This window comes from Rousettus aegyptiacus, unplaced genomic scaffold, assembly GCF_014176215.1.
Source record: "Rousettus aegyptiacus isolate mRouAeg1 unplaced genomic scaffold, mRouAeg1.p scaffold_m13_p_16, whole genome shotgun sequence".
NCBI lineage: Eukaryota > Metazoa > Chordata > Mammalia > Chiroptera > Pteropodidae > Rousettus > Rousettus aegyptiacus.
In genome coordinates this window covers 33,445,551-33,473,200 of record NW_023416291.1, presented here as the reverse complement: position 1 = coordinate 33,473,200, position 27,650 = coordinate 33,445,551, and the positions used below count along the sequence as shown (strand labels likewise).

Here is a 27,650-nt window from a genome sequence, read left to right as displayed (position 1 = left end):
ATGGAGACGTCTGAAGGACTTTAGGGACATCCCCGAAGTCTGTGGGCCTCTCAACACCACGGGGATTGTGAGAGTGCCCCCAGAGATTTCGAAGGCGTCCCAAGTGTTTATAGAGACGCCTTCGGCGATTGTGAGGACGTCAGAGGGACTGTGGAGGGCCCTGGGGTGTACGGGATGTCCCTGCTGCAGCCCTGCGGTCGTTCCAAGCCCAACCCCGCCCCAGGGGCGGCCCCAGCGTGAAGCCGGAAGGGCCGAGGCGGCCGGCGGGGTGGGGCCCGTGGGCCTCAGGGCTGGGTGGCCGGCCTGCGTGGGCCGCGCGGGCGGCGCTGCTCCCCAGCGCTCGCCAAGGCTGGGCCGCCCCGCGCCCCCCGTGGCCATGGCGTGGCCGCGCGGCCTGGGCTGCATTCCCGAGCTGCAGCCAGTGGCCTTCCCAGCAGCGGCAGCCGCAGCGGTGGCTGAGGACGAGGCGTTCTTGCCCGAGCCCCCAGCCCCGCGCGCGCCCCGCTGGCCACGTTCGCCACCCTCCTCGCCCGTCTTCTTCGCCAGCCCATCCCCAACCCTCCGCAGGCGCCTTCGGCTTTTCCGTAACTTACAGGAGTTCGGCCACCAGGCGTGGGCTGGGTAAGTGCGCCCAGGTGGCCGTGGTTTCCAGTGTCCCCTGGTCACCTGGCGCGCGCTGGTGTCTGGGGTTCGTAGCTGGCTCTGCCCAGCCTCACTTTTCCTCTTCCGTCATTAAGACAGCGATAAAAATCATCCCAACCGTCAAGGTTGCTGTGGAGACATCTGATAGGGCATGCAGTAGGCGCTCAATAAACGCTACGTTCCTCCCATTTCCTGTGCAGACCTGAGGCTGCGGTCAGGCTTTGGAGGAGTGAGGCCAACCTGTCACCCAGGGTGATTTGAGGACTCGTGTTTAGTTCTGTTGGCCTCAGTCTAACGGCCCGGCCCGTTGAGATGAGGCGAGCGGTGCCCTCAGGGTTGCTTTGCCAGAAGGCTCTCTGGTCACCGCTTGCACTGGGCACCGAGGGCAAATGGAAGTTCCCTTCCTGGCCAGACCTGGGTGGACTGCGGGGGCGAACAGCCCCTTTTCTGCCTAGTGGCCACATCTGCCCTGACTTCCCAGTGTCCCTTTATCCTGGAAACGGAAGCGGGCGCGGGATGGCGCTGCGAGTTCTCCCAAGCCGGGAGAGGGTCCTCTACCGGCCCCTTTTCCCTTACCCTCCGTGCACACTGGTTTAGAATCAGAGTCTGGAGACACAGACAGGGAGACATGCGGCGGGGAGAGAAGAGAGGACGAGAGGGTCGGGGCCCTTGGAGCCCTGCATAGGGTCAGGGAGGGGGTGATGGGGCAAATCAGTGCCTCTCTCCGGCTTTCTTTCTGTGTCTCTGTCTCCACTTCTTGGTGTGTCTCCTGTCTGTGCTCCGTCTTCCAGCCCCACCTCCCCCGCATCCGTCGTCCCTCCCCCGGGTTTTTGTCACCGGACCTCGCACTTTGCCGGCGCAGGCCTCTGGTCCCCGCGGGGGCGCACCGCGCTCGGAGACCTCCAGCAGGCCCAGCTCGACGTCAAGACAAGGAGGGAGGAAGGCGGGGCCAGAGGCGGGGGGCGGGGAGGGGCGGGGGGGGCGGGCCCGGAGCCTGGGAAACCGGAGCCCGGGGCACCCCCCTCCGCCCCCCCTGCCCCTCCTCCGCCCTGAGGCTCCGGGGAAGGGAGGCAGGCGGGAAGTGCGCAGAGTTCCTCGGGGTCCCGCAAGAGGAGGCAGGCGCAGAGTTCGCCCCAGCGCTGTGGACCGGAGAAGCCCTGCCTGGGGGATCACCGGGAGGGCAGGTGTGGAGGCAGCGCCTGTGGCCGCCCACACCTCGGGCCTGGCGAGCAGTGCACGCCACAGCACGGTGCAGCTGTCCCCATGCGCGTTCCTACAGCTCTTGGCACCCATGCGCTCCACTGCAGCCCGCCGGGCCCGGCCCCGGCCCCCTGTCCTAGCATTGCCACACGCAGGCTGTGAGTCCCTGTTCCACTTCTCCTTCAGCGACGAGGACACCTGTTGGCACCCTCCAGGCAGATCTGTCAGGTGGGTGGCCCGCAGCCAGTCCCCTCCTTTTCCACCAGAGGGCTCTGGCTGCGCTGGTGGGGTATCCTAGTTTGCCTTGGGGAGTCTCCAAAGTGTTTTTCAGGGTCTGCCTTCAGCCCCACCCTTTTCCCTGGTCCTACAGATCTGGGTGCTGCTGTGGGCTACCTGCAGGTGGTGGCTTAAAAAATGAGTGCTGGGTCTTGCCCCTTTTCTGCCTACCCAAGGTGAAGGATCCTTTCACCTTCTTGGTGCCCCTAAACCTGGGCTTCTGGCACTCACCATGGCAGCAAGTATGGGTGTCCAAGGTCACCTGGGCTCCACTCCCTGGCCACCAGCCTCCAGCCAGGTCCTTCCAGCCTTACCCTTCCTCCCTCCTTGCTGGGGTTGCCAGGCCGAAAACCAAGCTAGGGTGGGGGTGGGGAGGAGGTTCTTGCTAGAACGCCTGGGGTGGGGGTAGTTAGGATCCCCTGGACAGTGCTGGGACAGAGAAGTGGCATTTAGGGTCTCAAGAGTTCTTTGGATACTCCAGCCATGTTCTTGGTCCTCTCCACCAACTCCTTCAGACACCTGGACACACACACGCTCCCCAAAATGGACATACACACTCCACATACACAGCCACACATGACATGAACAAACCCTAGCACAGGGCACTTGGGGTCACCCAATGTTTACTGTAGTAGGCATGGGTCTCCTGACTGGGGGGGACACAAATAGAACCCCACAGTTGACCCATGGCCACAGTGACACACAGACCACAGTAACCCCAGCCTCACAAGTCTTGTGTACACCGCACTGCCTGTGGGAGCACACTCTCACCGCAGCACACACCAGGCTTGATTCCGCCTGCACACAGCACACCTGATACCCACTCAGGAGTCAGGGATAGTCACAGTGCATGTGCAGCACACAGGTACACCCTCACAGAGTCACACAGACATACAGATCCATGCAGGCACTGTGAACAGATCACACACACACACACACACACACACACACAAATCCACGCAGATATCTCTGTGAACATGGGTGTTCCTGAACACTGCCCTCCAACTCACACTTGCACAGACCCTCCCCATACACCCAACCCCACTAACAGCCGTGTCACCTGGCACCATGCGCCTGCTTGGCAGACACACACCAGTGGCCGCCCTCAACCTCTCTGTGACCTTCACAAAGCAAATGCCAGGCCGAGCACCTCCTACAAAGGAGTCAGATAGAGTGGGGCAGAGCCTGGGGAGACACCAGGCCTGGTCAAGGGGAGATGCACATGCAGTGATTTAGCATGCAGCTTTGTAGCCCAGCTGCCTAGGTTCAAATCCTTGCTCTACCACCAACCAAGTTATTCATCCTCTCTGCTTCAGCTTCTCTGTGGAAAGTGGAGATGGGTGTGTATGCCCAGTGCAGTGCCTAGTGTGTGGCACACCTAAGAGTAGTTGGCTACTTTCATTGTTCTTATGATTTTTACCAACTGGGGCATGTCCCGTTCATTGCCACCCCCCACCCCCACCCCAGCTTGTTTGTTTCTCATTGACCCCTGCAGCAGAACTCTCTGAAGCCTGGGCTGCACAGTCCTCCAGAGGCCCAATTTGATGCTTGGGAGCCCAGGCGTACAGGCCTAGAGGCCCCAGAGGGGTGGAGGCAGATAGCAGTGTTGCCTGAGAATGCTGTAGTCATCCTGTCTTAGGAGAGCCTTGGGCCCGTCCTTTTCCTTCTGATGGAGTGTCCGGGCATTTGGCTGTGATGTCAGGGCCTGCTGGATGCCCTTGTCTCTGGTATGTGACTTTGGGTCCATTGGGACATCTCTGGTGCAGCCTCTAGCCTGATTTTGGGTCACCCTGAGCAGCTGCAGGCCAGGGAAGGGTGACACCCCACCGCCTGAGGATCTGATTCTGGGGAGTAGCTGAGACCCCATCATTCGCAGGCTGCAGTTCAACAGGCTGAATCCCCTTCCCTCTGCCCTTTCATGGCCCAGGGGACATAGCTCCTGGAAGCACAAACAGCAGGGCCCCAGAGAGCCTCTTCCCATCCTGGTCTCCGGGCTTCTGCTTGCAGTGAGCTGAGTCCCCTGGGGCTTTAGTAAGCTGCCTGAGATGATAGTTGGATGCTCTTGGGGGGATTGGGTCTGCACTTCAGTTCTTGGGGCAGGGGAGGGGTCCTACCTACATAGGTATGGCTCACTCCCCTTCCCAGTGACACTCAGCAGAGCCAAAAAAAAAATCCAGGCTGGGCCTTGGGAGACAGGACATGGTTCTCAGACATGGAGGCCACCAACTCCTCCCAGCCCCTCTGTACCTCAGTCTCCTCATCTAACAGGGATGTCAATGGAACACAACTCACAGAGTTTGGGGGAGACATAACTGGATTCATGTGCGTAAAGCACTTCGATAATGCCAGGCCCACAGTGAGTACTCAGTAAGTGTCTTGTTACTACATGCCCAAAGGGTCCAACCTGGCACCCCATACACAACAGGAGCTCAGTACATGGGCATCAGCATCAAAGGCCCAAGCTCATGATGAAGTATTCTATCATAAGGTGTGTTTTTAAAATTTATTTAAAAGATTAACATATATTAAATGTGCCCTTTTTAGTATACATCTATACAAAGTTTTTTTTATTGTGGTAAAATATAAGTAACATAAAATTTCCCATTTTAGCCATTTTTGAGTGTACAATTCAGTGTCATTAAGTACACTCACATTGTTGTGCACCCATCACCACCATCCGTCTTCAGAACTTTTTCATCTTCCTTAAATAAAACTCTGTCCATTAAATACTAACTCCCCGTCCCCCTTCCCCAGCCCCTGGCAGCCACCATTCTACCTTCTGTCTCTATGAAGCTGACTCTTCTAGGGGACTCATATAAGTGGAATTGCACAATATTTGTTCTTTTGTGTTTGGCTTATGTCATTTAGCATATTTTCAAGGTTCATCCATGTTGTAGCATGTGTCAGAATTTCTTTTTAAGGCAGAATAATATTCCAGTGTGTGTGTGTGTGTGTGTGTGTGTGTGAGATTTTTCTCCATTTATTCACCCGTTGATGGACAGGAGTTGTTTCCACCTTTTGGCTATATTGTGAATGCTGCCGCTATGAACATTGGTGTACAAATGACTGTGTGAGCCCCTGCTTTCACTTCTAGAAGTAGAATTGCTGTATCACATAGTAATTCTATACTTAAATTTTTGAGGAGCTGCCAAACTGTTTTCCACATTGCCTGCACCATTTTTACATTCCCACCAATGATGCATAAGTATTCCAATCTTTCTACATCCTCACCAACCCTTGTTATTTTCATTTTTTTAAAAAATAATAGCCCTCCTTCACACCTGTTAGAATAGCTATTATCAAAAAGAAAAGAACAGGTGTTGCCGAGGATGTGGAGAAAAGGGACCCCTTGTACACCGTTGGTTGGAATGAAAACTGATGTAGCTACTATGAAAAACAGTATAGAGGGTCCTCAAAAATTTAAGGATGACCTAGCAACCCCTCTGGGTATCTGTCTACCCAAAAAGTTTGATAACATTTACTCATAAAGATATAAATACCTCTATGTTCATTGCAGCAATATTTACAGTGGCCAGGACATGGAAACAACCAAAGTGTCCTTTGATGGATGATTAGCTAAAGGAGGTGTGGTACATATATACAATGGAATATTACTCAGCCATAAGAACAGATGAAATACTGCCATTTGTGACAACATGGGTAGATCTTGAAAATATCACGCTAAGCAAATTAGTCAGATGGAAAAAGTTGAGAACCATATGATTTCACTCACATGTGGAATATAAAACTGAAAGTAACAAACAAACATGACAAACAAACAAAAACTCATAGACACAGATTAACAGTTTAGTGGTCACCAGAAGGAAAGGAGAGGGAGGGAGGTAGATAAAGGTAAAAGGGGTCAAGTATATGGTGCGGGAAGGAGATTTGACTTTGGGTGATGAACACACGATGCCATATACAGATGATGTATTATAGAATTGTACACTTGAAACCTATATAATTTTATTAACCAATGTCACCCCCTAATAAATTTGGTATAAACAAACAAACAAATAATAGCCCTCCTAATGGGTGTTCAGCAGTATGGCACTGTGGTTGATTTGCCTTTCCTTAATGGCTAATAGGGTTGATCATCTTTTCATGTGCTTATTGTCCTTCTGTATATCTTCTTTGGAGAAATGTTTAAGTCCTTTGCCCACTTTTTAATTGGCTTGTTTGTTTTTTGTTGCTGTTGTTGTTTTAGTTCTTTATATATTCTAGATATAAATCCTTTTTCAGATATGTGATTTGCAAAAATTTTCTCCCATTTTGTGGATTGCCTTTTCACTCTGAATTGTATTCTTTGAGACACGAAAGTTTTTACTTTTGATGAAGTCCAATTTATTTTTTTATTTTGTTGTTTGTGCTTTTGGTATCATATCCAAGAAATCACTGCCAAATCCAATGTCGTGAAGCTTCTAAAAGTTTTATAGTTTTAGCTCTTATGTTTAGGTATTTGATCCATTTGGGTTTCTTTTTGTATAACGTCATTCTTTTGTATGTTGGTAATCAGTTTTTGGCATGATTTGTTGAAAAGACAGTCCTTTTCCCATTAAATAGTCTTGGCACATTTGTCAAAAATTATTTGGCCATATATGTTAGGGTTTATTTCTAGGCTCTCTGTTTAGTTCCATTGGTCTACATGTCTGCCTATGCAGTACCACACTGTTTTGGTTACTGTACCTTTGCCATAAGTTTTGAAATCAGTAAGTGTGAGTTTTCCAACTTTGTTTTTCTTTTTAAAGATTATTTTGGCTATTCAGTGTCCCTATAGATTCCATGTGAATTCTAGCATGGACTCTTTTTTTTTTTAATTATTTCTGCAAAGAATGTTGTTGGATTTTGATAGGGATTGCATTGAATCCATAGATTATTTTGCAGTAGCACTGACATCTTTCAATCAATGAATATGGGATGTCGTTGCATTTATCTGTGTCTTCTTTAATTTCTTTCAGCAATATTTTGTATTTTTCAGTGTACAAGGCTTTGCCTCTTTAGTTAAGTTTATTCCTAGGTATCTTATTTATTTTGATATTATTGTATATGGAATTGTTTTTGTAATATTCTTTTTGGATTGTTCGCTATTAGTGTATAGAAAAGCAATTAATTTTTCTGTGTTAATTTTGTATCCTGCAACTTTGCTAAATTCAATTATTAGTCAGTTCCATGAGTTTTGACACATGTAATCTCATCACTGGCTTCTTTCTCTTAGCCTTCCTCCTCAGGTTAGATAATTTACTTGAATGGCTCACATAACTTAGGAAAATTTTACAAACTAGGTTACCGGTTTATTATAAAAGATATAACTCAAGAATAGCCAAAGAGAAGAGTTGTATGTGGGAGAGGGACAGGGAGCTTCCTGGCCTCTCTTCCATGTGCCTGCCACCCTCCCAGGTCCTCTATGTGCTCACCAACCCAGAAGCTCTCTAAACCATGTCCTTTAGGGATTTGGGGGGGCGGGGATGTTTTGTTCTGATTAGGTAATTGGCCATTCCATTGGTAATTAACACAACCTCCAGCCTCTCTAGACCTGGAGGTATGGGAACGGAGTTGAAAGTTACAGTCCTCTAAAGTTACATGGTTGTCTTCCCTGGTAAGTGGCACCCCCATCCCAAGACTATCTGGGAGTCCCTAGCAGGCAGTTATCTCATTAGCTTACAAAAAAACACCTTTCACTTCTGAGATTCCCAGGGTTTTAGGAACTGTATACCAGGAAAACAGGGCAGAGACCAAATGTGTGTGTGTGTGTGTGTGTGTTTTCCTTTCTTATTGCTGAATAGCATTGCAGGGTGTGGATCTGCCACAATTTCCCCATTCACCCATTGGTGTGCGTTTGGTTTCGTTGTTTCCAGTATTTGGTGATTATGAACAGAGCTTCTATAAACATTGGTCTGCAGGTTTTGAGTGGAAATATATTTTCATTCATCTTGGGTAAATACATAAAAGTGGATTTGTTGAATCATACAGTAAGTATGCATTTATTTGCATAAGAAACTGACCAGCTCTCTTCTAGAGTAGTTGTATCACTTGGTATTTCCACCAGCAGCGAATGAGGGCTCCAGCTGAATCCTTCCTACCACTTATTATAGTCAGTTTTTATTTGTTTCTTTGTCTTAGCCATCCTAGTAGGTATGAAGTGATAGTTCATGGTTTTAATTTGCATTTCCCTAAGGACAAATGATGTTTCCTGTGCTATTTGCCATATAGATATCTTCTCTGGTGAACTGTCCAAACTTCTGCTCATTTTTTAATTGGGTTGTTTGTCTTCTTGTTATTGAGTTCTGGGAGTTCATTATATATTCTGGATCAAGTTCTTTGTCATGTATTTTCTCCCTGTCCATAGCTTGTATTTTTATTCTCTTGACAGTGTCTTTTTTTTTAGAGTATAAGTTTTCATAGTATTTTTAAAAGTTTTTCGAAGTTTGTTTTTAAAAGAAGTTTAAATTTTTGACTATGTAAAATTTCAGGTTTCTTTCCTAAAATTGGACTGTCTGGTTACTCAGGGCCCCAGCCCTACTCTGCTTTTAGTGTTGGCTGCCTGGCTCCCTGGAACATTTTTTCTAAGGGGAGGAATATGCTCTGATGGAGTCAGGTAGGCAGAGGACAGCAGTTAACATTTCGGTCGCAGCAGTCACAAGACTTGGGTTCAAATTCTGACCCCACCGTGGTCTTGCTGTGTGACCCAGAGCTGATCATTCTCCTCTCTGTACCTGCTTCTTCACCTGTAAAATAGAGTTAATGCAGTTCTCTCCCCATTCCTCCACCCCATCCCCCAGAACTACCCTAGAAAAAAATTCATTTTTTTTCTCAGTTTATGGAAGCTGGTATCACTGTCCTGGTCTAAGAGAATTCAAACTTATTTCTTAGCAGAGGGACTATTCAAATACAATCTTATGCTGACTCGCAATAGGTAGACCAGGAAGGGGAGAATTCTGTTTTTTCTCGCTACTTCCTTGTACCCGCAGAGTATAGCCTAAAGTCTGCTCACCAGTCTAACCTCCTCACTCGAACAATGGAGTAACAGACTAGAGAGGACAGTGGCTTTCCCAAGGCCAAATAGCACGTTGCGGACACACAACTCCCGTTCTCACGCTCGGTTCTCCATATTGACTGTCCTGCTGAGTTCATTCCCTAAGTGGCTTATGTGGGGCTGATTGACTTAGAATTACCAATGTTTTTTGAGCTCTGTGCAGAGCATTGTTTTCAGCGTTTAACCCCTGTTAATACTGGTCACCTGGAGGAGGTGGTTGTTCTCATTTTTGAAAGTGGCATAGCCAGCATCTCCCTGCCTCATTCTGAGGGCCTTGGTCTTGCCAGTGCCCCTAGGCTGGAGCCCCACTGTTTCCCCTCTCTGTAGCTCTATCTCTGTCCTAGTCTGTCTGTATCTCCATTCCAGCCACATCAGCTTCCTTGCTGGCCCTCAAACAAAAATTGAATCTTGCCCCAGGGTCTTTGCACTTGCTGTTCCCTCACCTTCGAGTGCTTTCCACTACCTCCTGACCCGTGGCCTGCTCCTTCTCATCTTTGAGGTCTGGCTCAGATGTCACCTCCTCAGACAGGCCTTTTTCAACCACAGCTGCTAAAATCATCTCTCCAGTAACTTGCAGTCATCCACCTAGTTTTAATTCTCTGCATGGCACAATCCAGTTCATGTATTCATTCATTCATTCACTCACTCACTCATTTTATGATTCATCAGTAAACACTTATTGACTACCCTCTATGTGCCAGGCCATGGTCTTGGCTCAAGGGATACCAAGGGGTACAGCAGTGAACAAAGCGGACAAAAATCCCTGATATTCAGTGCTTAGTTTTGGAAGGGAAAACAAATAATAAAGAAGTAAAACATAGAATATGTCAGGTAAGTAGAGTTTTTTAAAGAAGGGAAATATGAAATATTAGGCCAAGGATTGGAATTTTAGATGGATTACTCAAGGGAGGCCTCCCTGAAGAGGCAACATTTGAGCTGAGGCTTGAAGGAGGTGAAAGAGGATCCACTGGCGATCTGGGCAGGGGAAACAGCTTGAGCAAAGGCCCTGGGGCAGGACTGTATCTGGAATGTTTAGAGAATAGTGAGGAGGCATTTTGGCTGGAGCAGAGTGAATGAGGGGCAGAGTGGGAAGTCACAGGGCAATGAGCCTTGTGGGCCATAGTGCGGACTTTGGCTTTTGCTCTGAGTGAGCTAGGGACCTAAGAAGGTTCTGCGCAGTGGAGGGATGCGACCTAACTCAGGTGTTCACAGGCTACCTCTGTCTGCTTAAGAGGGGAACAGACTGAGGGGCAAAAACAGGAGGCAGGGACCAGGGCAGAGGTGAATGCACTGATCCAGGCAAATGATGATGGGGGCTGGCCAGGGAGGAGTGAGAAGTAGACAGATTCTGAATACATTTGGGAAGCAAGCCTGATTTTAAGTGCAAAGAGAAGAGTAGAGCCAAGGAGGATCTCACAACTTTTGGAGTATACATTCTCACTAGTTAACTTGTTTATAGTTTAGCCTTCCCCATGTTATCTCCATGAGGGGAAGATCATGGTCTGTCTTGGTCATTGCTGTGTCTTCAACACCTGCAACAGGGCCTGGCTCACAAAGGCTCTCAGTAACTGACCTCTGCAAGTCTTTGTCTCTGCTCTCTTTCAAGGTGTCTGTCTTTCTTTAATGTCCTCTATCTGCCTCCCATCTCTGCCAGGAATTCCCTCAGCCTCCTTGTTCCTCTTAACCTCCCTGATGCCCTCTGAGCCCCATGACCACTGTTTCTGCCTGCCCCTGCAGCTTCGAGGCAGAGAATGGACCTACACCCTCACCAGGCCGCAGCCCCCTGGACTCGCAGGCGAGCCCGGGCCTTGTGCTGCATGCTGGGGCAGCCACTAGCCAGCGCCGTGAATCTTTCCTCTACCGCTCAGATAGCGACTATGACATGTCACCCAAGACTATGTCGCGGAACTCGTCAGTCACCAGCGAGGCGTGAGCATCCCCTAATCCCACCTGCTACCTCTTCCAGGCCTGGCCCTACCACAAGCCGCCCTTCCCAGCAGGAAGGGGGTACTGCCCAAGCCCCCAGACCTGTCCTCCCCAGTAAATAGCCCCCTTCCTCCATCAAGGGCTCAGTCCCTTTATAGCAGGTCTTCTCAGTGAGTGCCCACCCTATCTCTCCCCACCCCCAGCAACACTGAGCCCTCCCCTCAGGCCCAGCTTCCACCCATGTCCATATAGTCCCCACCTGCCCAACCTACCCATGGGCTGTGGGGGCTTGGCCTCACCTCAGCCTGTGTCTCCAGCAAGGAGGGAGCACCCCCGCTTGAGCCCCTCCCTGCTGCCACTTCCTCCCAGTGTCTGCCTTGGCTGACCCCTCTTCTTTTCCTCCTCCAGCCTTCCCTAAGCCAGTCCCCCTTATCCTGACCACTTGTTGAGGTGTGAGCACACCCCAGACCTGGTCAGCCCTCTCCCCTCTTATTGGAGCTTCCAGCCCTACTTTTGGCCATCAAGGCACCCACCTCAGCCCCCTAGGCTCCGCCCCACCCACTGCCCTCACCAGGCCCAGCCCTTGCAGTGCATCCACCACCCCACACACCCACTTCAGCCTTTCTCCTTGACCGCCATTTCCTTCAGGACCTGCCCCTGCTGCGTGTCCATCTTTGTGAGGAGTAAGTGCCCTCTTCCCCAAGCCCACAGAGCCCCCAGTGCCCGCCAGCCTCCCCGGGCCCAGCTCCCAGAGTGTCCACCCTAGAGAGTTGCTTCTCTGGCCCCCAGCTTCTCTCCTCCCAGGTCCTTTGGTGGCATCCCACTGAGAGGCCCTCTGACCTGCCCCTGTCCTTGATTACAGGCATGCCGAGGACCTTATCGTGACTCCATTTGCTCAGGTGAGACCCCTCCACTAAAGGAGGGAAGGGACTCTAATCCTCCTCCATACTTGGGGATGGGGGCCCAGCCCCATCCACCCTCCCCTCACTGCTGCTCCTGGTCCCAGGTGCTGGCCAGTCTCCGGAGCGTCCGCAGCAACTTCTCACTCCTGACCAATGTGCCCATTCCCAGCAACAAGTAAGTCGAGGCTGGGCCCCAACGACCATGATCATAAGGCTAAGCACCCCTGGGTTCCATTCTCAGCTCTGCTGTGTGACTTCAGGCAGGAACTTGCACTTTACCTCTCTGAGTCTCTGTTTAGGCAACAGTTCCCTCTGAGCTAGTAAACCATTGTAATTCAAATTCCTAAGACACAAAAACTTCTATAAATAAAGACCCAGGGGTCTGACACAGGGTTGCTGACCACCCATAGCCTCAAAACCTCTGCTGCCCTCATGGCAACTTGCTGGGCAAATAGCATCCTGTGGTGCCTCTGTTCCCCCTCCATAAAATGGGGATTTAATAGCGCCTCCGACAGTTAGCTGCTGTGAGGAGTCCAAAGATGATATATAGAACATTGCCCAGCACGTCATAAGTGCTCGCTATATAGTAGTGGTTCTTATTTTGGGTCAGGTGTGGCTGAGAGCTGCTGGTCCGTCCGGGAGTAAGGGATCAGAGCCACCTTCAGAAGGTTCAAGGAATAGAGTGGAGGGATGGTCAAGAAGCAGGAACTTTGGAGACACATGACTTGATTCTATAGCTGATCAGCCATGGTTCACAGGAAGCTGGTTCACCTCCTTGAGCCTCAGTTTCCTTGTCTGTAAACTGGGTTCTTGTGGGGCTCTGTGAGAGACTATAGGCAGAGTACATGGCAGCATGTCTGGGACACAGTGAGTGATCAGTAAAAGGAATATCCACTCTTCATGGAGAAGGAGTGGCAGGGATCTGGAGGACCCCGGGCTGGCACTGTAGCCCCATTTCTTTGCAGGCGGTCCCCGCTGAGTGGCCCAATCCCTGTCTGCAAGGCTACGCTGTCAGGTACCTAAGCCTGGGGAGAATGGAAGGGGACCCTCTTACTGCCTTGGTGAGGGTCCCTGGGGTGGTTGACCCCTGGGGTGGTTAACTCACTCTGCTTTCCTAGCAACCTACTTACCTAGTAGACCTCCATCACTACGGGCTGGGGCCTCTGCGGGTCTGCCTGTGGATCCTCTCAGTCACCTCCCCTGCTGCCCCTTCTCCAGAGGAGACATGTCAGCAGCTGGCCCGGGAGACATTGGAGGAGCTAGACTGGTGTCTGGAGCAGCTAGAGACCATGCAGACCTACCGCTCAGTCAGCGAGATGGCGTCCCACAAGGTATTTGGGCCTGGGTCTGGCAGGGCGGGGCCCATCCTTGGATGGGGCCTATGGGGCGGGGTCAATCCCTGGGCCAGGCCTATGCCTGGGCAGCAACTTCAAGACTTTGTAGCTTCTATAGATTAAGTTTTCCAGGGCCTAGGGAGTCTGGTGTGTGTGAGTGTATGTGTGTCTGGCTACATGTCTGTTGGTAGGCAAGCATCTCTCTTGGGGAGGGGTTCTATGCTTGTACGGTCTATAAGTGTGTTATCTGTGGCGGCTGTTGACTTGTTGGCTACGCATTTGCAGTGTCAGGTGTGGATATGTTCTCAGAGGTTCCATCAGGAGGGCTGTACAGATGTGAACCTGTGGACAGTGTGTGGGTGTGGACAGGTGATTATTTGGGACTGTAAGTGTGTGGGGCTGTACCAGAGGAGTATACATATCTGTAGGTGTGAGTTGGTCCAGGTGGGAATGTGAGTGTGAATCTTCATGTGTTTGTGACTATGTGTGTATGCTTGCAGGGCTGCTGGGGAGGGTGCAAGGCTTCCATGTACAGCTGTGCAGGCTGTGCAATACACAACTCCAGGGGGCACCATTCAGGAAGCAGGCAGTGCAAATGATGCTTCCTAGAGTTGTGCAGCATGGTGGCAGCCTCTTGTGGGAGGATGCCTATTAGGAAATAAGTGTGCAGGTGGGGATGTTTTTGTTGGAGAGGTCCATACACCTGTGGGTGGAGGTTTGTCTGGGAACATATGAGTCTGAGGTTGATTGTGTGTTGAGCATCTGAGAATGTGACTGTGTTTTTGAATGTGAATCTGCGAGTGTGTGTCAGTGATGTATGTATGTGTGTACATATACCTTTATGGATTTGTCAGGGTACATTTGTGTCTAAGGCTACATGGGTATTTGTGTTTATTTGAAAGTGTGTCTATAAGTGTGCTGAGTATGTGTGTGTCTAGTGTCTTGGTGTCTGTCCCTCAGTGTGTGTCTCCATGTCTGGTGCGGATCCATGTTTTTGGAAAGGGCATGTCTGAAGGCATTTGTATCTCTGTGTACTCAACTGTATATCTGTAAATTTATCGTACATTAGAGTTGAGGCTGTGTATGTCGGATGGAGGTCTGTGTAGGGTTGAAAGCATTTGAGTATTTGTGTGTATTCAAGTGTATCAAGTGTCTGGCTGTGTTGGAGTGGAAGGTGTGTCTCAGAGTGTGTGTCTATGAGTGTGTGGAACATCTGGATGTGTGTCTTTGTCTCTGAGTGTGTCTATGGAATGGGCATACCCCCTTGAGGGGTGTGTGCTGCCCTGCCCATCCCTAGGTAGCCCCACCTGAGTCCTGGCTGAGGTCCGTGAGCTCTAATGCCCCTTTAACGCCCCCCCCCCAAGCCCCGGCACCAGCTGACATCACATGCAGCCTGCCAGTGCTGCAGTGAGCACACACTGCACACACACACACACACACACACACACACACACACACAGGCGCATACACAGAGCCAGAGCCTCCAGAGCCTCCAAAGCCACCTCCTGGGACCCTAGCCCTGTCCCCCCATGGGCAGGGGTCCCTGGCCGCCTCCAGCCGCTGTTGTGGAGGGGCCCATAGGGGCCAGGGGCTGGCAGACCATGTAACCAGGGCTGCCACCGGGAGCGCGGAGGGGAAGGGAGCCCCCAGCCCTGCTGGGCCGGCCCAGGCCCCTCCGCGGCTCCCCCTTACACTGCCCACCCACCCAGCACCCCACCCCCACCTCAGACAGTGGCTGTTAACCCTGGGACTCCCCAAGCCTAGCCTCTGTGTGCGGCAGCCCTGAGCGGGGCCAAGACTCCAACATGCCCTTGGTGGATTTCTTCTGCGAAACCTGCTCCAAGCCATGGCTGGTGGGCTGGTGGGACCAGGTAGGGGACCTCGGGGTGGAGGATGGGCAGGAGACCAGGCCGTGGCCCTCTGACCTCTGACCCTTAAGCCCCTGGTCTGGGCTTGTGTGTGCAGCTGTGCACGTGTGTGGCCTGGAGATGAATGCTTACAACTGTGTGTCTGTGTGTGGCCCAGGGCTGGGCATAGATGGCTGGGGGTCTCTCTCTGGGTGTGACTGTCAGCACACATATATGTGTCTGCAGTGGTGTAGGGCTGCCTGACCATAGGCTCGTTGGCCTGGGTCATAGTGTGGCCCTGTCTAAGATCATATGGCTCTGATCGTGGTATGTTGGGCATGTTTGTGAGCCCAGATCTGCATGTTTTATCTGGGGCATGTGACCCTTAGTGTCAGTGACCACCTTATTACATAGGCCCCTTGATTTGTGTGTCTGGGGCTGTGTAGAACTGTGTGACACAGGAATCTGTGACTCAGTGTACAGTTTGTGACTTTGTAGATCCATCTTGTTTGCGTGTGTGCGTGCGCATGCACGCATGTGTGTCTCCTTATGTATGCCCAGGGTCTTTGGGCAGCACTGGGAGGAGTGAGCGCCCTGTCCCGGGGTGTGGGCTATACGGGCTCATCCTTCCTACCTAGTGACCCTCCTGCTTCTCTGGACAGAGACAGCTCCTGCTTTGGGGGTGCTTTGGAGGATCTTGGGGGCGGGGAGGAGATGCCCTTTCTCCTCCTTGCACAATGTCACAGCAGATGCTCTGTGAAGTGGCATGGGGGGACCAGGAGGAGCCTCCAAGCCTGATTCTGAGTGTACTCCCTTCATCTGGTGTCTGTCCAACCCCTGAGGTTGGGGGATGGGGGAGCTGTGACAGGAACCCCTCTCTCCTGGGTGACTGAACTAGTGTTTCCTTGGCTCGCTATTCAATCCCACCCTAGCCAAACCTTTTTTTCACCCAGAACTTTGAGACTGTATTTCCTCCTTCCAAACTGGGCTAGGGGCTGGGGGCCAGAGCACCTAGGGAGCGGGGTCCATGTCTGGGGAAACCCAGGCCAGGGGTAGCTCTGGGAAGGCAAGAGTTAAGGGGCATGCAGCCTGCCCCCCTTCCCCCCAAGCTCAGCAGCTGGTTGGAAGAGGAGTTGCTAAGGAGACTCCCATCGCCATGGCAACGGGATTCTCCTGATACCCCATTGGCTCCCTGTTAGTCAGGAGCCCCTCCCTTCCACAGGTACCCCTCTGGCTTCTCCTTAGGATGGAGGGGGAGAGAGGATGGGGAGGAGAGCCCTCCTCCCCCAAGCCTTGGGAACCCCTATCAGAACTGAGAGAAGAGGAAGGGCTGACTCCTCCCCTCTAGCAGCCTGCTGGGGTTTCTGTTGGTTGAATAGAAAAGTAGGAGGGACTCATGGGGTTTTCAGAAATTTCTTGGGAGGGGCTGACTCCCCCCCTTCTCTTTAACCCATCATCCCTTCCTTCTTGCCTCCTTCACCTTAGTTCAAGAGGATGCTAAACCGTGAACTCACACATCTGTCAGAGATGAGCAGGTCAGGGAACCAGGTCTCTGAGTACATCTCCACCACATTCCTGGGTGAGTGAAGAACAGCATATGGCAGGGATACACGCTTGGGCTGGAAAGCCCCCCAGGCCCCAGTTCCTATTGCCCACGTTTGCCCAAGGGACCCTGACTCTTAACTCCCCAAAGGTCAAAGCCACCATGGTTATGAGCTCCCATACTTAGGATGCCCCCAAAGCCAGTGGGACCCCATCTTCTATAGAACCCACACAGTAAAAAATCTTTCTAAACTGAAAAGCCCTTCAACTCAGTGGAACCCCAATGGAACTCTCAAACTCAAGACTCCAAGAAACTCTCAAACTCAAATAGAATTCTTAAACTTTAAAATGCCTCCAGACTGAAAAGCCCCCCCACTCCAGAATTCAATAAAATCTGCAAACTTAGATTCTTTCCAAATTCAGAAGACCCCCCAAAAAAACTTAAGAAAGATGTCTAACCTCTGTAGGATTCTCAGACTTGAGGGAACCTCTGCCTTGAATAGTCTATAAAAGACCCCAACACTTTAAAAAACCTCCAAGCTGAAAAATTGCCCAAATCCAATAGAATCCCCAAATTTGTATGACTCCCCCCCCAAATTCAGTAGGCTCTTCAAACTTTATATATTCAGACTCAAGAGAAATTTTAAACTTAAGAACCTGGAAGAGCATCCCAAAATTTAGAATTTCCTAACCCAATGGAACCTCCAATACAGTAGAATACACCAAATTTATTGGAACTCTCAAACTCATGGGAACCTCCAATTCATCCAAACTTCTAAACTCAAGAGCCCAAGCTGAGGATATCCCCCACAAATTCAGGATAATTTTACCCTCACTATTTCTCCACAAGCTTAAAAGAAGGTTCTGATTTCAAATGCTCCCGCCAGTGGGGGTGTGGCCGTGCCAAGTTCTGAGATCCAGCTAATGGGAGCATGGCATGTAAATGACCCCCATTACGCCCTGTCATTGCCTGACAGGCTCCAGGTCACAATGGGTGGCCCTAGCTGAGCTCTGGAAGCCCTTAAAGCTCAGTAAAAGGGCTGCTGGGGCTGGTTCCTTAGCAGGCTGGTGTCGCCAGGTGGGGGGAAGGGTGTCCATGGAGCTGGAGACCATCCTTCCCTCCCTGCTCCCAGCACTGTCCAACTCCCCCAGCACTCTCAGTCACCATGCGGGTGTCTTCCAATCCAGAGAAGTTTCCCTGCCTATCTGGGTCAGGCAGTGGCTCTCCCTAGCATCCCCACCCCACTTGTTGATTTCCCACACCACTCTCCCGTGCGAAACCTGGCAATTGGACCCGTGCCATTCCACAGCTTCGAGCAGTCCCCTGGGTTCCAATTCCAGCCTACCACCTCCCATAAGAATTCCTTCCTTCCCTCTGGTTTCCAGCCTATGGGTAACTAACAGCATGACTCCCAGAAGGGGGTCTGCCCTCCTGGATGAGACTTCCCAAGTGAACAGGATAGTGTCTAAGGGCCAAATAGGGAGACTCTGTGGGAGACTCATGCTTGCTGCTCCTTCATCGTCTACAGACAAGCAAAATGAAGTGGAGATCCCATCACCCACGATGAAGGATGGAGAAGAACAGCAAGCACCACGACAGAGACCCTCCCAGCAGCCGCTGCCCCCTGGGCCGCAGTTCCAGCCCATGTCGCAGATCACAGGGGTGAAGAAGCTGATGCATAGCAGCAGCCTGACAGATTCCAGCATCCCCCGCTTTGGGGTGAAGACAAACCAAGAGGAGCTCCTGGCCCAAGTGGGTTGGGGGCTCAGTGGATGCTGGCCTGGGAAAGGACAGGGGTCTCCTGGGGCCCAAGGAAGGGCTAGGCTTTGGGTTGGTTTGAGATGAGGATTGGGGCATACAGGTCCCCCTACTATCCGAAAGTAGAGTGTTCCTATGAAACCTTTCATAAACCAAAATGGCATAAAGCAAAGCAGCAGTTACCATTGATTTATACGTATTTATTTTGTTCACCAAGACCAAAACAATTATGTTCAGTTTTACACTAAGCGTAACAACCTTACCAGCTTTCTTAGGCTTTTCTGATACCTTAGGATACATTTTACTAACAGATACACAAAATAAATCACAGTAAAACACAGATACTCACAAAGTTCAAAGCTCTGGTGGCTGGAAGCTGAGATGCCGAGAGTGGTTCCTGGGCAGAAGCTTGGCGGGGCCGCTCTTGCTGCTCAGGGTGCTGCGGCCTTTACAATGGCTGCTACAAAACTAATACTGGACGCTATTTTCCCTTTTCACCTTTTTCCTAAAAGCAAAAGACCTCTTCAGATTTCTTTTGGTTCATAAAAACAGGTTCTTTTGTAAAGGCGAGTAGCATAACTTGAACTTTTGAAAAATGGAGGATACTTGTACCTGCTTTTGAGACTTTGGGAGCAGCAGAGGAAGGAACTAAGCAAGGAAGTAGTCTTGGCTGCAGTCTAGCCTCAACCTGACCCCATGGGGAGCTCTGGAGTGTGACTAGCACCACAGAGTTGAGCCCATCTTGAGGGAAGAATGTTGGCCTCTGTACCGGTGTCAGTGACTAGCTGGGGAGTACCCCCAGGATGGACAACTTCAACCCTTCTATGTAGCTCCTGTGGAGGCAAAAGCAGTTTTCTGGCGAGTGGGCAACTGTGGGCCTTAGAATCAAGAGTCCCAGCAGCTGGGGCTGGCGGGGGTCGAGTGCAATGGCCGGTGAAGGGGATCTGGGCGGAAGCCCAGCAGTATCTACTACAGGTCAGACCTGGATTTGGCTCCTGACTCTTTCAAGAGATCTTAAGCCAAGGGGCTCCCCCATTGATGTGTACAATAGATGTGATGCACTGTCAGTGGCTCACTCAGCTGACATTTATTGTAACCTTCTGCGAGCTAATACTGGCCAGTGCTACATTGGGTGACCCGGTGTTTATTGAGTACCTACTATGTGCTGGCACTGTTCTGGATCCTGGAAAGCCAAGGAAAATTAGCCTGTTTCTTTCCTCCTGGCACCCATGAGCAGTGTAGTCCAGAGGGTAAGCTGTGCTTTGGGGCTCACATCCCAGCTTTGCCTCTTGTGAGTCTCTGATGTGATTGAGTGCTTAATGCAATGCCTGGCAGATAATAATAGACGATAGCTGTGGTTGCTTTGTTATTTCCTGGCCCAGTAGGCCCTGAGCAGTAAATTCTGCACCACTGAGCATGCCACCCACAGGCTAAGCAGTAATGGTGCTAACCTTCAGAACAGAGCTGTGAAGGAAAGGGTCCAGAGGGCTCTGGGCCTCTCAGGCTTCTGATCTTTGGACTCCATCTCATCCAGGAACTGGAGAACCTGAACAAGTGGGGCCTGAACATCTTTCGAGTGTCAGATTATGCCGGGGGCCGTTCTCTCAGCTGCATTATGTACGCGATATTCCAGGTAGGATGGACTGAGTGGAGCAGGGTGGGACGGTGCAAGTGAGGGGGCCAGGGTAGAGAGCTAAGGGCTAGCAGGGGTCACCAGGGGTTCACCTCTGCTCCACACCCACCCTCAGGAACGTAACTTGCTGAAGATGTTCCGCATCCCAGTGGAAACAATGGTGACATATATGCTGACTCTGGAGGACCACTACCACCAGGATGTGGCCTACCACAACAGCCTGCATGCAGCCGACGTGCTGCAGTCCACCCATGTCCTGCTGGCAACTCCTGCCCTGAACGTGAGCGCCACCTGGCCCCTTCTCCCCAGCCCATCACTCTGACTGCCCACCATCTCCGATCTCTTGCTTCTCTCTCTGACCGCGTTCCTCCTTCTGATCTTTATCTTTCCTGACCTCCATCTTTCTTGACTACCCATCCGTCTCTTAGCTTGTCTGTGTGACTCCCCATCTTTCTAACCCCTGTGTCTCCCTGGCCCCTTCTCTCTGCCTCCAGGCCGTGTTCACAGACCTGGAGATTCTTGCGGCCCTCTTTGCGGCTGCCATCCATGATGTGGACCACCCTGGTGTCTCCAACCAGTTCCTCATCAACACCAGTGAGTGATCCCTCACGGGGGCGGGGCCTGCCGGGCTGGAGGCGGGGCCTGCACTTGCCCGCACTGCTCTTCGGAGCAGCCCTATGGGTCCTCCCTTCCCCTGACTGCCAGCCCCGGCCTGGGCCACAGATTCGGAACTGGCACTCATGTACAACGACGAGTCAGTGCTGGAGAACCACCACCTGGCCGTGGGTTTCAAGCTGCTGCAGGGGGACAACTGCGACATCTTCCAGAACCTCAGCAAGCGCCAGCGTCAGAGCCTGCGCAAGATGGTCATCGACATGGTAGGCGATTGGGACAGAGAAGGAAAGGTCTCCTTTGAAGGGTGGTGCTTCGGGGAGGTCTGAGTCCCGAATGGAAAGCCTTCCCACCCCCATCACCCCTGGGGAAGAGGCATCTTTTGGAGGGGCTTGTGAAGATAGGTTGTACCAAGTGAAAACTTCAGAGGCTCAGGTGGGTACAGCGGGCAGGTAGCAGGGCATCGGTCACCCCTATATCACACCGTTGTTCACAGGTATTGGCCACGGACATGTCCAAGCACATGACCCTCTTGGCTGACCTGAAGACCATGGTGGAGACCAAGAAAGTGACCAGCTCTGGGGTCCTTTTGCTGGACAACTACTCTGACCGCATCCAGGTGCACCCCTTGCACGGGCCCTTCCCCTCTCCTCTCCGCTTCGGGTCTGGGTTGCTGCCCCCTCTCAACCTTCAGCTCCCTTGTTGCAGATCTTCCTGTCTGTTTTTCTCTCTCTCCACTCCTGTCTTCTGCTTCCAGCTCCTATCTCTCTTTCCCATCACCCCCAATTCTTCCCTTTCTTCATCAAACCCTTCCTATCTCTCCCTTCCCCTCTCCCCCACCATCTCCTTCTCTCTGCTCCCCCACCTTCCCCTCCCCTCTACCCCCATTTCTCCCACCTCTTTCCATCTCCCCACACCTCTCCCTACTCCCTCTTTTCACCTCCCTCCGTCCTTTCCTCCATCAACCCCTCCAAATCTCCCCTTTCCTCTCCTCCACTCTTCTCCCTCTTTATTCCTCCATCTCTCTCTATCTCCCCCCTACTTCTTCTCCCCACTCTTCCTCCAAGGGGGAGGTAAGGAAGCCTGAGGCCTCAGACTGGGACAGGGGCATGGCCTCTGAAGGTCCTCTGTCTCATGCAGGTCCTACGGAACATGGTGCACTGTGCAGACCTCAGCAACCCCACCAAGCCACTGGGACTATACCGCCAGTGGACGGACCGCATCATGGCTGAGTTCTTCCAGCAGGGCGACCGTGAACGTGAGCGCGGCATGGAGATCAGCCCCATGTGCGACAAGCACACAGCCTCGGTGGAGAAGTCTCAGGTACCGTTTCCGGGGCCAATGGAAGGGAGCAGGCCAGCGTCCCACCCTGTCCTGGCCTGGAGGTCCTGACCTTCCCCTCCACAATGTGAAATCTTAGTTTGTTTTTTCCTTTTCTAGCTTGTTGGGAAATATGCAACATTTTCTTCTCCACAGAACAGCCAGACAGCCTCTGGGCACAACGACCTGTGTTCAGACAGTTCTAACTCATTTGCAGCAACCACTGTAGCATCAGTAATAATACTTAGCTGGCCCTTAGTTACAGACCTTGTGTCAGTTCAGCCTGTTTCCCGTGTTGTAACCAGGCTACTGATGTCCCTGATTTTCTGTGGATTTTGAAGTGAGGTGAAATGACTTGTCTTCATTGTGTGCCTGTTTAACAAGAGGGACAGGAACACAACCTGTTAAAAGACTCAACACTGAAGTGTGAATAAGAGTTTCTCACTCTCCCCACTTCTAGTTTCTTCCTAGTGAGCCGGCCTCAGCTCTGTTGACAGTTGGGGTTGGATCATTCTCCCTGGTGGGGACCTATTTTCCACATTGCAGCGTGTCAAGCCGCATCCTTAGCCTCCACCCACTGGATGCCAGGAGCACCTTCTCCTTTCAGGCATAACAACCAAAAATGTCTCCAGATACTTCCAAATGTCCCCTGGGCATGCAAATCACCCCCCCACCTCTCCACCGCCACCCCAATGAAAACCATTTTCATAGTTTTAGTATGTAGTTATTTTCACAGGGAACTTAGTAGTAATGATTTATGGGTTTAGCTTTTTTAAAAATATAAATTTTATCAATATATGCCCATCTTATACAGCTTGCCTTTTTTTCTCAACAATGATTTGGAGATCTGTCCAAGTTCCTACACACAGATTTAGCTCATCCTTTTTCACTACTGTGTAGTATTCCCACAGATATAGATAGATGGTGGTTTGTGTAGTCATTCCCCTGTTGATAGACATTAAAGTGTTCAGGAGTTAGGAATTCACAGTGACTCAAACAAAATAAAGCTTTTTTTCTTCTTCTTCTATGTAAGAAAAATCTAGAGAAGGGAATTTGGCTCTCTTTGGCTCCACAAAGTTGGCAGGCACCCTAGAACATTTAGTGTTTCTCTTCTACCATCTAAAGCATGGGGATTCTATCCCCAGAGATGCTTCTCATGGTCACGGATGCTGTTGAAGCTCCAGCCATCCTGGAAGAAAGACCACTGCCAGCTGAGGCATCGCCCAGCATCTTCCATCTACAGGTGGTCTCATGGCCATCTTCTCTTTGCAAGGGAGGCTAGAAAACGTAATTCTCAGCTGGAAGCATTGGGTTTACCAAGAAAAATCAAGATTCTGTCAAAAAGGAGGGAAGATGATACCAAGGTGTTAGCCTGCCATGAAGTTATTTCTAGTTTCTCATTTTTTTTTTTTTTTTTTTTTTTTTGCAAAAAATGCCACCATGGATATCTGTGGCATACTACATTTCTAAAAAACTTATCCCCATCTGATGTATATATATATATATATATTGAGGTGTTTCCAGTTTTTGTTTACATTCCATGTCAGTCTTTTTTTCTTACTTATGCAAGAGTTTTTCCAGGGTGGATCTGAAGAAACAAGATTGTTGGGTCAAATGGTGTCAGCATCTTTTAAATTTCTTTAGATCCTGCACCATGGCAGTGCCATCTGCACCAGCAGGCCACGGGTTTACACTCTTCCTCTTCCCCCAGGTGGGTTTCATCGACTACATTGTACACCCACTGTGGGAGACATGGGCTGACCTGGTTCACCCAGATGCCCAGGAGATCCTGGACACGTTGGAGGACAACCGGGACTGGTACTACAGCACTATTCGGCAAAGCCCGTCGCCACCGCCAGAGGAGGAGCCCAGGGGGTCAGACCATCCACCCCTACCCGATAAGTTCCAGTTTGAGCTGACACTGGAGGAGGATGATGAGGAGGAGGCATCCTCTGTCTTAGGTGCAGCTGGGGAATGGTCTACGGCCCAGGATACGTCCCCAGCCGAGGAACTATTGGAGGTTGATGGCCAGGACGCACCCACAGAGGTAGAGGTGGAGAAAGCGCCCTTGACACAGCAAGCAGACAGTGCGGTCTCAGGCCAGGACGAATCCACGTCCCCAGATGCATTTGCACATGCTGTAGGCTGCAGCAACCCCTCTGCCCTTTCTCCAGAGAGCCCCTATCTGCCTGCCTTGAGGACCCCGCCTACTCGAGAGGAGGCCCCGGGCCTCCTGGGCCTCCCCTCCATGGCGGCCGAGGTGGGGGCCCAGAAAGAGCAACAGGCTGCCAAGAGGGCATGCTGTGCCTGCACAGGGACATCCAGCGAGGAGCCACCCACAGTCCCAGCTCCTGGCAGGTGGGGGTCTGCTGGAGGCCCTATCTGAGCCACAGCCCCTACATCCTTTTGCCCTCCCTGCCTGCCTTCACCACCGTTACCCCCCAACTGCTTCCTCCACTGCCTCAAAGACTCTTGGGCCTCCTGAGAAAAAAGAAAACAGAAAAGCGGGTTTTTTTCTCTTTTCTTTTTTTCCCCTTTCTCCCCACCCCCACCCCCACCCATGGGGCCTCCATTAGGAAAAGGGGCCTGGGGAACCAGGGGCTGAGGTCCTGGAAGGGGTTTTATTTTTGGAATTTTAATTGTTACATTTTTAGAAAAAAAAAAAAAAAGGAAAAAACACACACACACACACACACACACAGGATGAAACACAGCAACTGTAGATGCTCCTGTTCCCGGCTCCCCTCATCCATCTCCAACCTCACCCCCAATCCCCAGGTCTCAGGCTCAGTCTTCCAGCCTCTTTTGGCTCTCCTCTTGGGCCCAAACAGGCACAGGGCCTCCCTCCAGGCTCTCCTGAGTTTGGGAGGGTTCCTAGAACCCAGCCAGGAATAGCCATTCTGGGCAGGGCCTGGTGCGGGGTCAAGGTGAGAGGCCCCAGCTCCACCCCCTCTCAGGCTTGATGCCCTCCCCCATCCAGAAGTCTTCCGCCTCATTTTGCACAAACCTGGCAATACTGACTCGGGGATGGGCACAGCAATGCTGTGAAATTTAGGATGCTGGGAGGAGAGGGTTTTGGAGGGATAGTTACACCACCAGCCTGCGGTCTGAAGTTTTAGGAGGGCCCGATCCTCCCTCCACTTGCCGCCCCCTTCCTTTCCACTTTGGGTTCTGTTTGAATTTTTTCCATCTGGGGAGGGGACGGCTCTGAGCTGTACCCCCTCCCAGCTGCTTCTCCTCTTGTTTCTGCCTTAATGATTCCCCATAGGAGAGGGGGTTGCAGTGGCTCCCATCTGTACCTTGGGTGAGGCAAGGCCAGGCCCAGAGCCCCCATCCTGGGTAGCCCCTAAGCATCCTCCTGCCATCCTCCCCAACCCTTTGCCCTAGGAGGAAGCAATAATGGTGTACACCCACATTCCCTTTATGGGCATCCCTTCCTAACCTGGCACTAAAGTCATTTATCCTTTGTCCCCACTTTGCCAAGCTTCCTTGTCTCCCCTTAGCTATTCCCCCTAGCAATATGACAGACAAATGAAAGGCCATTTTTCTCCAAGCCATGGGGGACTGTTTGTAAGGAAAGACCCCCTCTGTCCCCTCCCTTCTGCCCCCCAGCAGCTGGTTCTGCAGCTGGACAGGGCAGGACCTCTCTCTCTCTCATCGTCCCCACCCCTCCAATTCTAAGCACATGGTACTGTAGCCACCCCTCCCCACAGCCTTCCATCTGTCTGTCCAGCCCACTGGGGAGTACCACCTGCTCCCACCTCCATGATACTGTATAGGGTTCATTTTTGTAGTGAAATTAGTTTCTGTCCCAGCCAGCAACCAGAGTGGGCCTTTTTTTTCTTTTTTCTTTTTTCTTTTTTTTGGTTTTCTTTCTTTTGTACATATTGTAAGGTTGGTTTGTAAATTATTCTACAGAGGCAAAAAGGAAAAATAAACTTGCCCTTTCCCTGCTGTCTCAGTCAGGGGAAGGAGGGGTGGGGGTCTCCCAGAGGGAGTGTCCCCATTCCCGCTGTATTATACAAACTGTACCATAGACCCTGAAAGGGTGGGCTCAGTGCTGTTGTTTGATGGGGAGTAGGTTCATCTAGGGGGTGAGGGCTAGGCAGAGCCTGCCCTTCCCCCCACCCCAGGGCCAGGCATGACTGGCATCTGTTAAGATGGACCAGCACCCCTAATCAGGACTCCTCTCTCCAGGGGGGGCACAGGACCCCCATGAGCTGCTCGAGTGTTGTCCACTTTGACTATACATCAGTCGGTCTGTTGATCGAAAATCAATCCTTCGATCTTGTCTCCAATTAAAATGAGGCTTTCACCTACCTTCCTGGCTGATGTGGCTTCCTTTCCCACCCTGGTTCTCGGGGTGAGCCTCTCCTGCACTGTCTGCCTGGGTCGGGGATAGAGGAAGGGCGATGCTCTGTCCCTACCGCTCCCCAAGCAGATAGAACTTAAGGGTTTTGCCAGGAACTTGGTGGAAGGCAGCCTCTAGGCCTGGGTTGGCTCCTGCCACAGGCAACTCCAGGTTGTAAAATGAATGTTGAGACGACGCAGTGTTTGGAGGTCAGCAGACATAGGTAAACCTTGCTTTTTCCATATGGAGCATATCTGACACAACTCTTCTGGGTTCTTCTGAAATCTCAAAGTCACTCCTGGAAACCTCCAGGACGAAGCCTCCACCACCTGTCTACCAGGACATGATGAAAGGTCTGGGGTCAAATTCTGCTGTGCAGACATTAAATTTGATTAACAGGTATAAGAGAATTCACACCTATAAATTCCATGAATTCCCAGCATTCCATCCGTGTTGGTGTTGCAACCATGTTGCATGAAAACAAAACCTAGAAACAGTCTGAATATCTCAAAGACAGGATTCTGCGTTGCTTCAGGCCTGTAAGCCTTATAGGTATCAGACAAGCTGAACCCTCCAAATTAATGACTGGACACAGAATGGGCTTGGATATAAAATCTGTTTTTCTGACTTATTCATATAAAGTTGGGGAGTGAGTGAGTCTCATTTCAACTAATCCAAATATTCGAATACTATTAATTCCACCCATGAGAGCCCCTTTTCCCAAACTTTATAAGGCTAACTAACAAGCCCTAGATTTTATTAATTAAAGGGTACTGACATTCATTATGCTAACGAGCAAAACTTCCTATGTGGATAAAGACGTGTACAGGAGAAGCGTTTCTGATGCAGGCTTTCAGATTAGAATACTGGCAGCCTCGAATGTAATAAACAGAGATACACCCAAATACAGTGTGTAAGTGGTTAAGCACTGCGGTAATCAGCAGATGTATACATTCACAGCATATGTGTTCTGAAACAAAATGAAGGCAGCTTCATTGCACCCAAGGAAAGGTCGACCTGCCTACTCTGCCATCACTAGTGCCAGGGACTAGTTGGAATCCCAGCTCTTAGTTATGTGCCCTTGGGCGTGATCTCTCTGACCTTTAGTTGACTTATCCATAAAATGGGATAATGAAAATCTTAGACTTACAGGGTCAGTCTCAAGAAAGGCTGTCCAGTGTAACTTTCTATGATGATGGGAATGTTCTATGTCTGCTCTATCCAACACCATAGCCACTAGCCACATGTGGCTATTAGGTACTTGAAATGTGTG

The 27,650-nt window shown here is 51.0% G+C and overlaps 1 protein-coding gene across 6 annotated transcripts in view; it reads left to right on the top strand.

Moving 5' to 3' along the window:
• Positions 1 to 26,346, top strand: part of PDE4A (phosphodiesterase 4A) — a 37,414-nt gene extending 11,068 nt beyond the window's left edge. For 2 of the 6 annotated variants that reach the window (XM_016153484.2, XM_016153478.2), the window contains 14 exons: positions 10,889 to 11,080; positions 11,940 to 11,976; positions 12,084 to 12,154; positions 12,945 to 12,994; positions 13,198 to 13,310; positions 16,646 to 16,739; positions 18,232 to 18,455; positions 19,996 to 20,094; positions 20,210 to 20,374; positions 20,589 to 20,688; positions 20,818 to 20,972; positions 21,203 to 21,325; positions 21,847 to 22,029; positions 23,738 to 26,346. In XM_016153484.2, coding sequence (XP_016008970.2) covers positions 10,889 to 11,080; positions 11,940 to 11,976; positions 12,084 to 12,154; positions 12,945 to 12,994; positions 13,198 to 13,310; positions 16,646 to 16,739; positions 18,232 to 18,455; positions 19,996 to 20,094; positions 20,210 to 20,374; positions 20,589 to 20,688; positions 20,818 to 20,972; positions 21,203 to 21,325; positions 21,847 to 22,029; positions 23,738 to 24,412 — 2,281 coding nt within the window. In that variant the 3' untranslated portion in view covers positions 24,413 to 26,346. Of the gene's footprint in view, positions 1 to 328; positions 622 to 1,921; positions 2,071 to 10,888; positions 11,081 to 11,939; positions 11,977 to 12,083; positions 12,155 to 12,944; positions 12,995 to 13,197; positions 13,311 to 13,406; positions 15,185 to 16,645; positions 16,740 to 18,231; positions 18,456 to 19,995; positions 20,095 to 20,209; positions 20,375 to 20,588; positions 20,689 to 20,817; positions 20,973 to 21,202; positions 21,326 to 21,846; positions 22,030 to 23,737 lie in introns of those variants that run through there. The other 4 variants (XM_016153481.2, XM_036233724.1, XM_016153480.2 and 1 more) reach the window with 4 other exon arrangements.
• Positions 26,347 to 27,650: the final 1,304 nt, after the last annotated feature.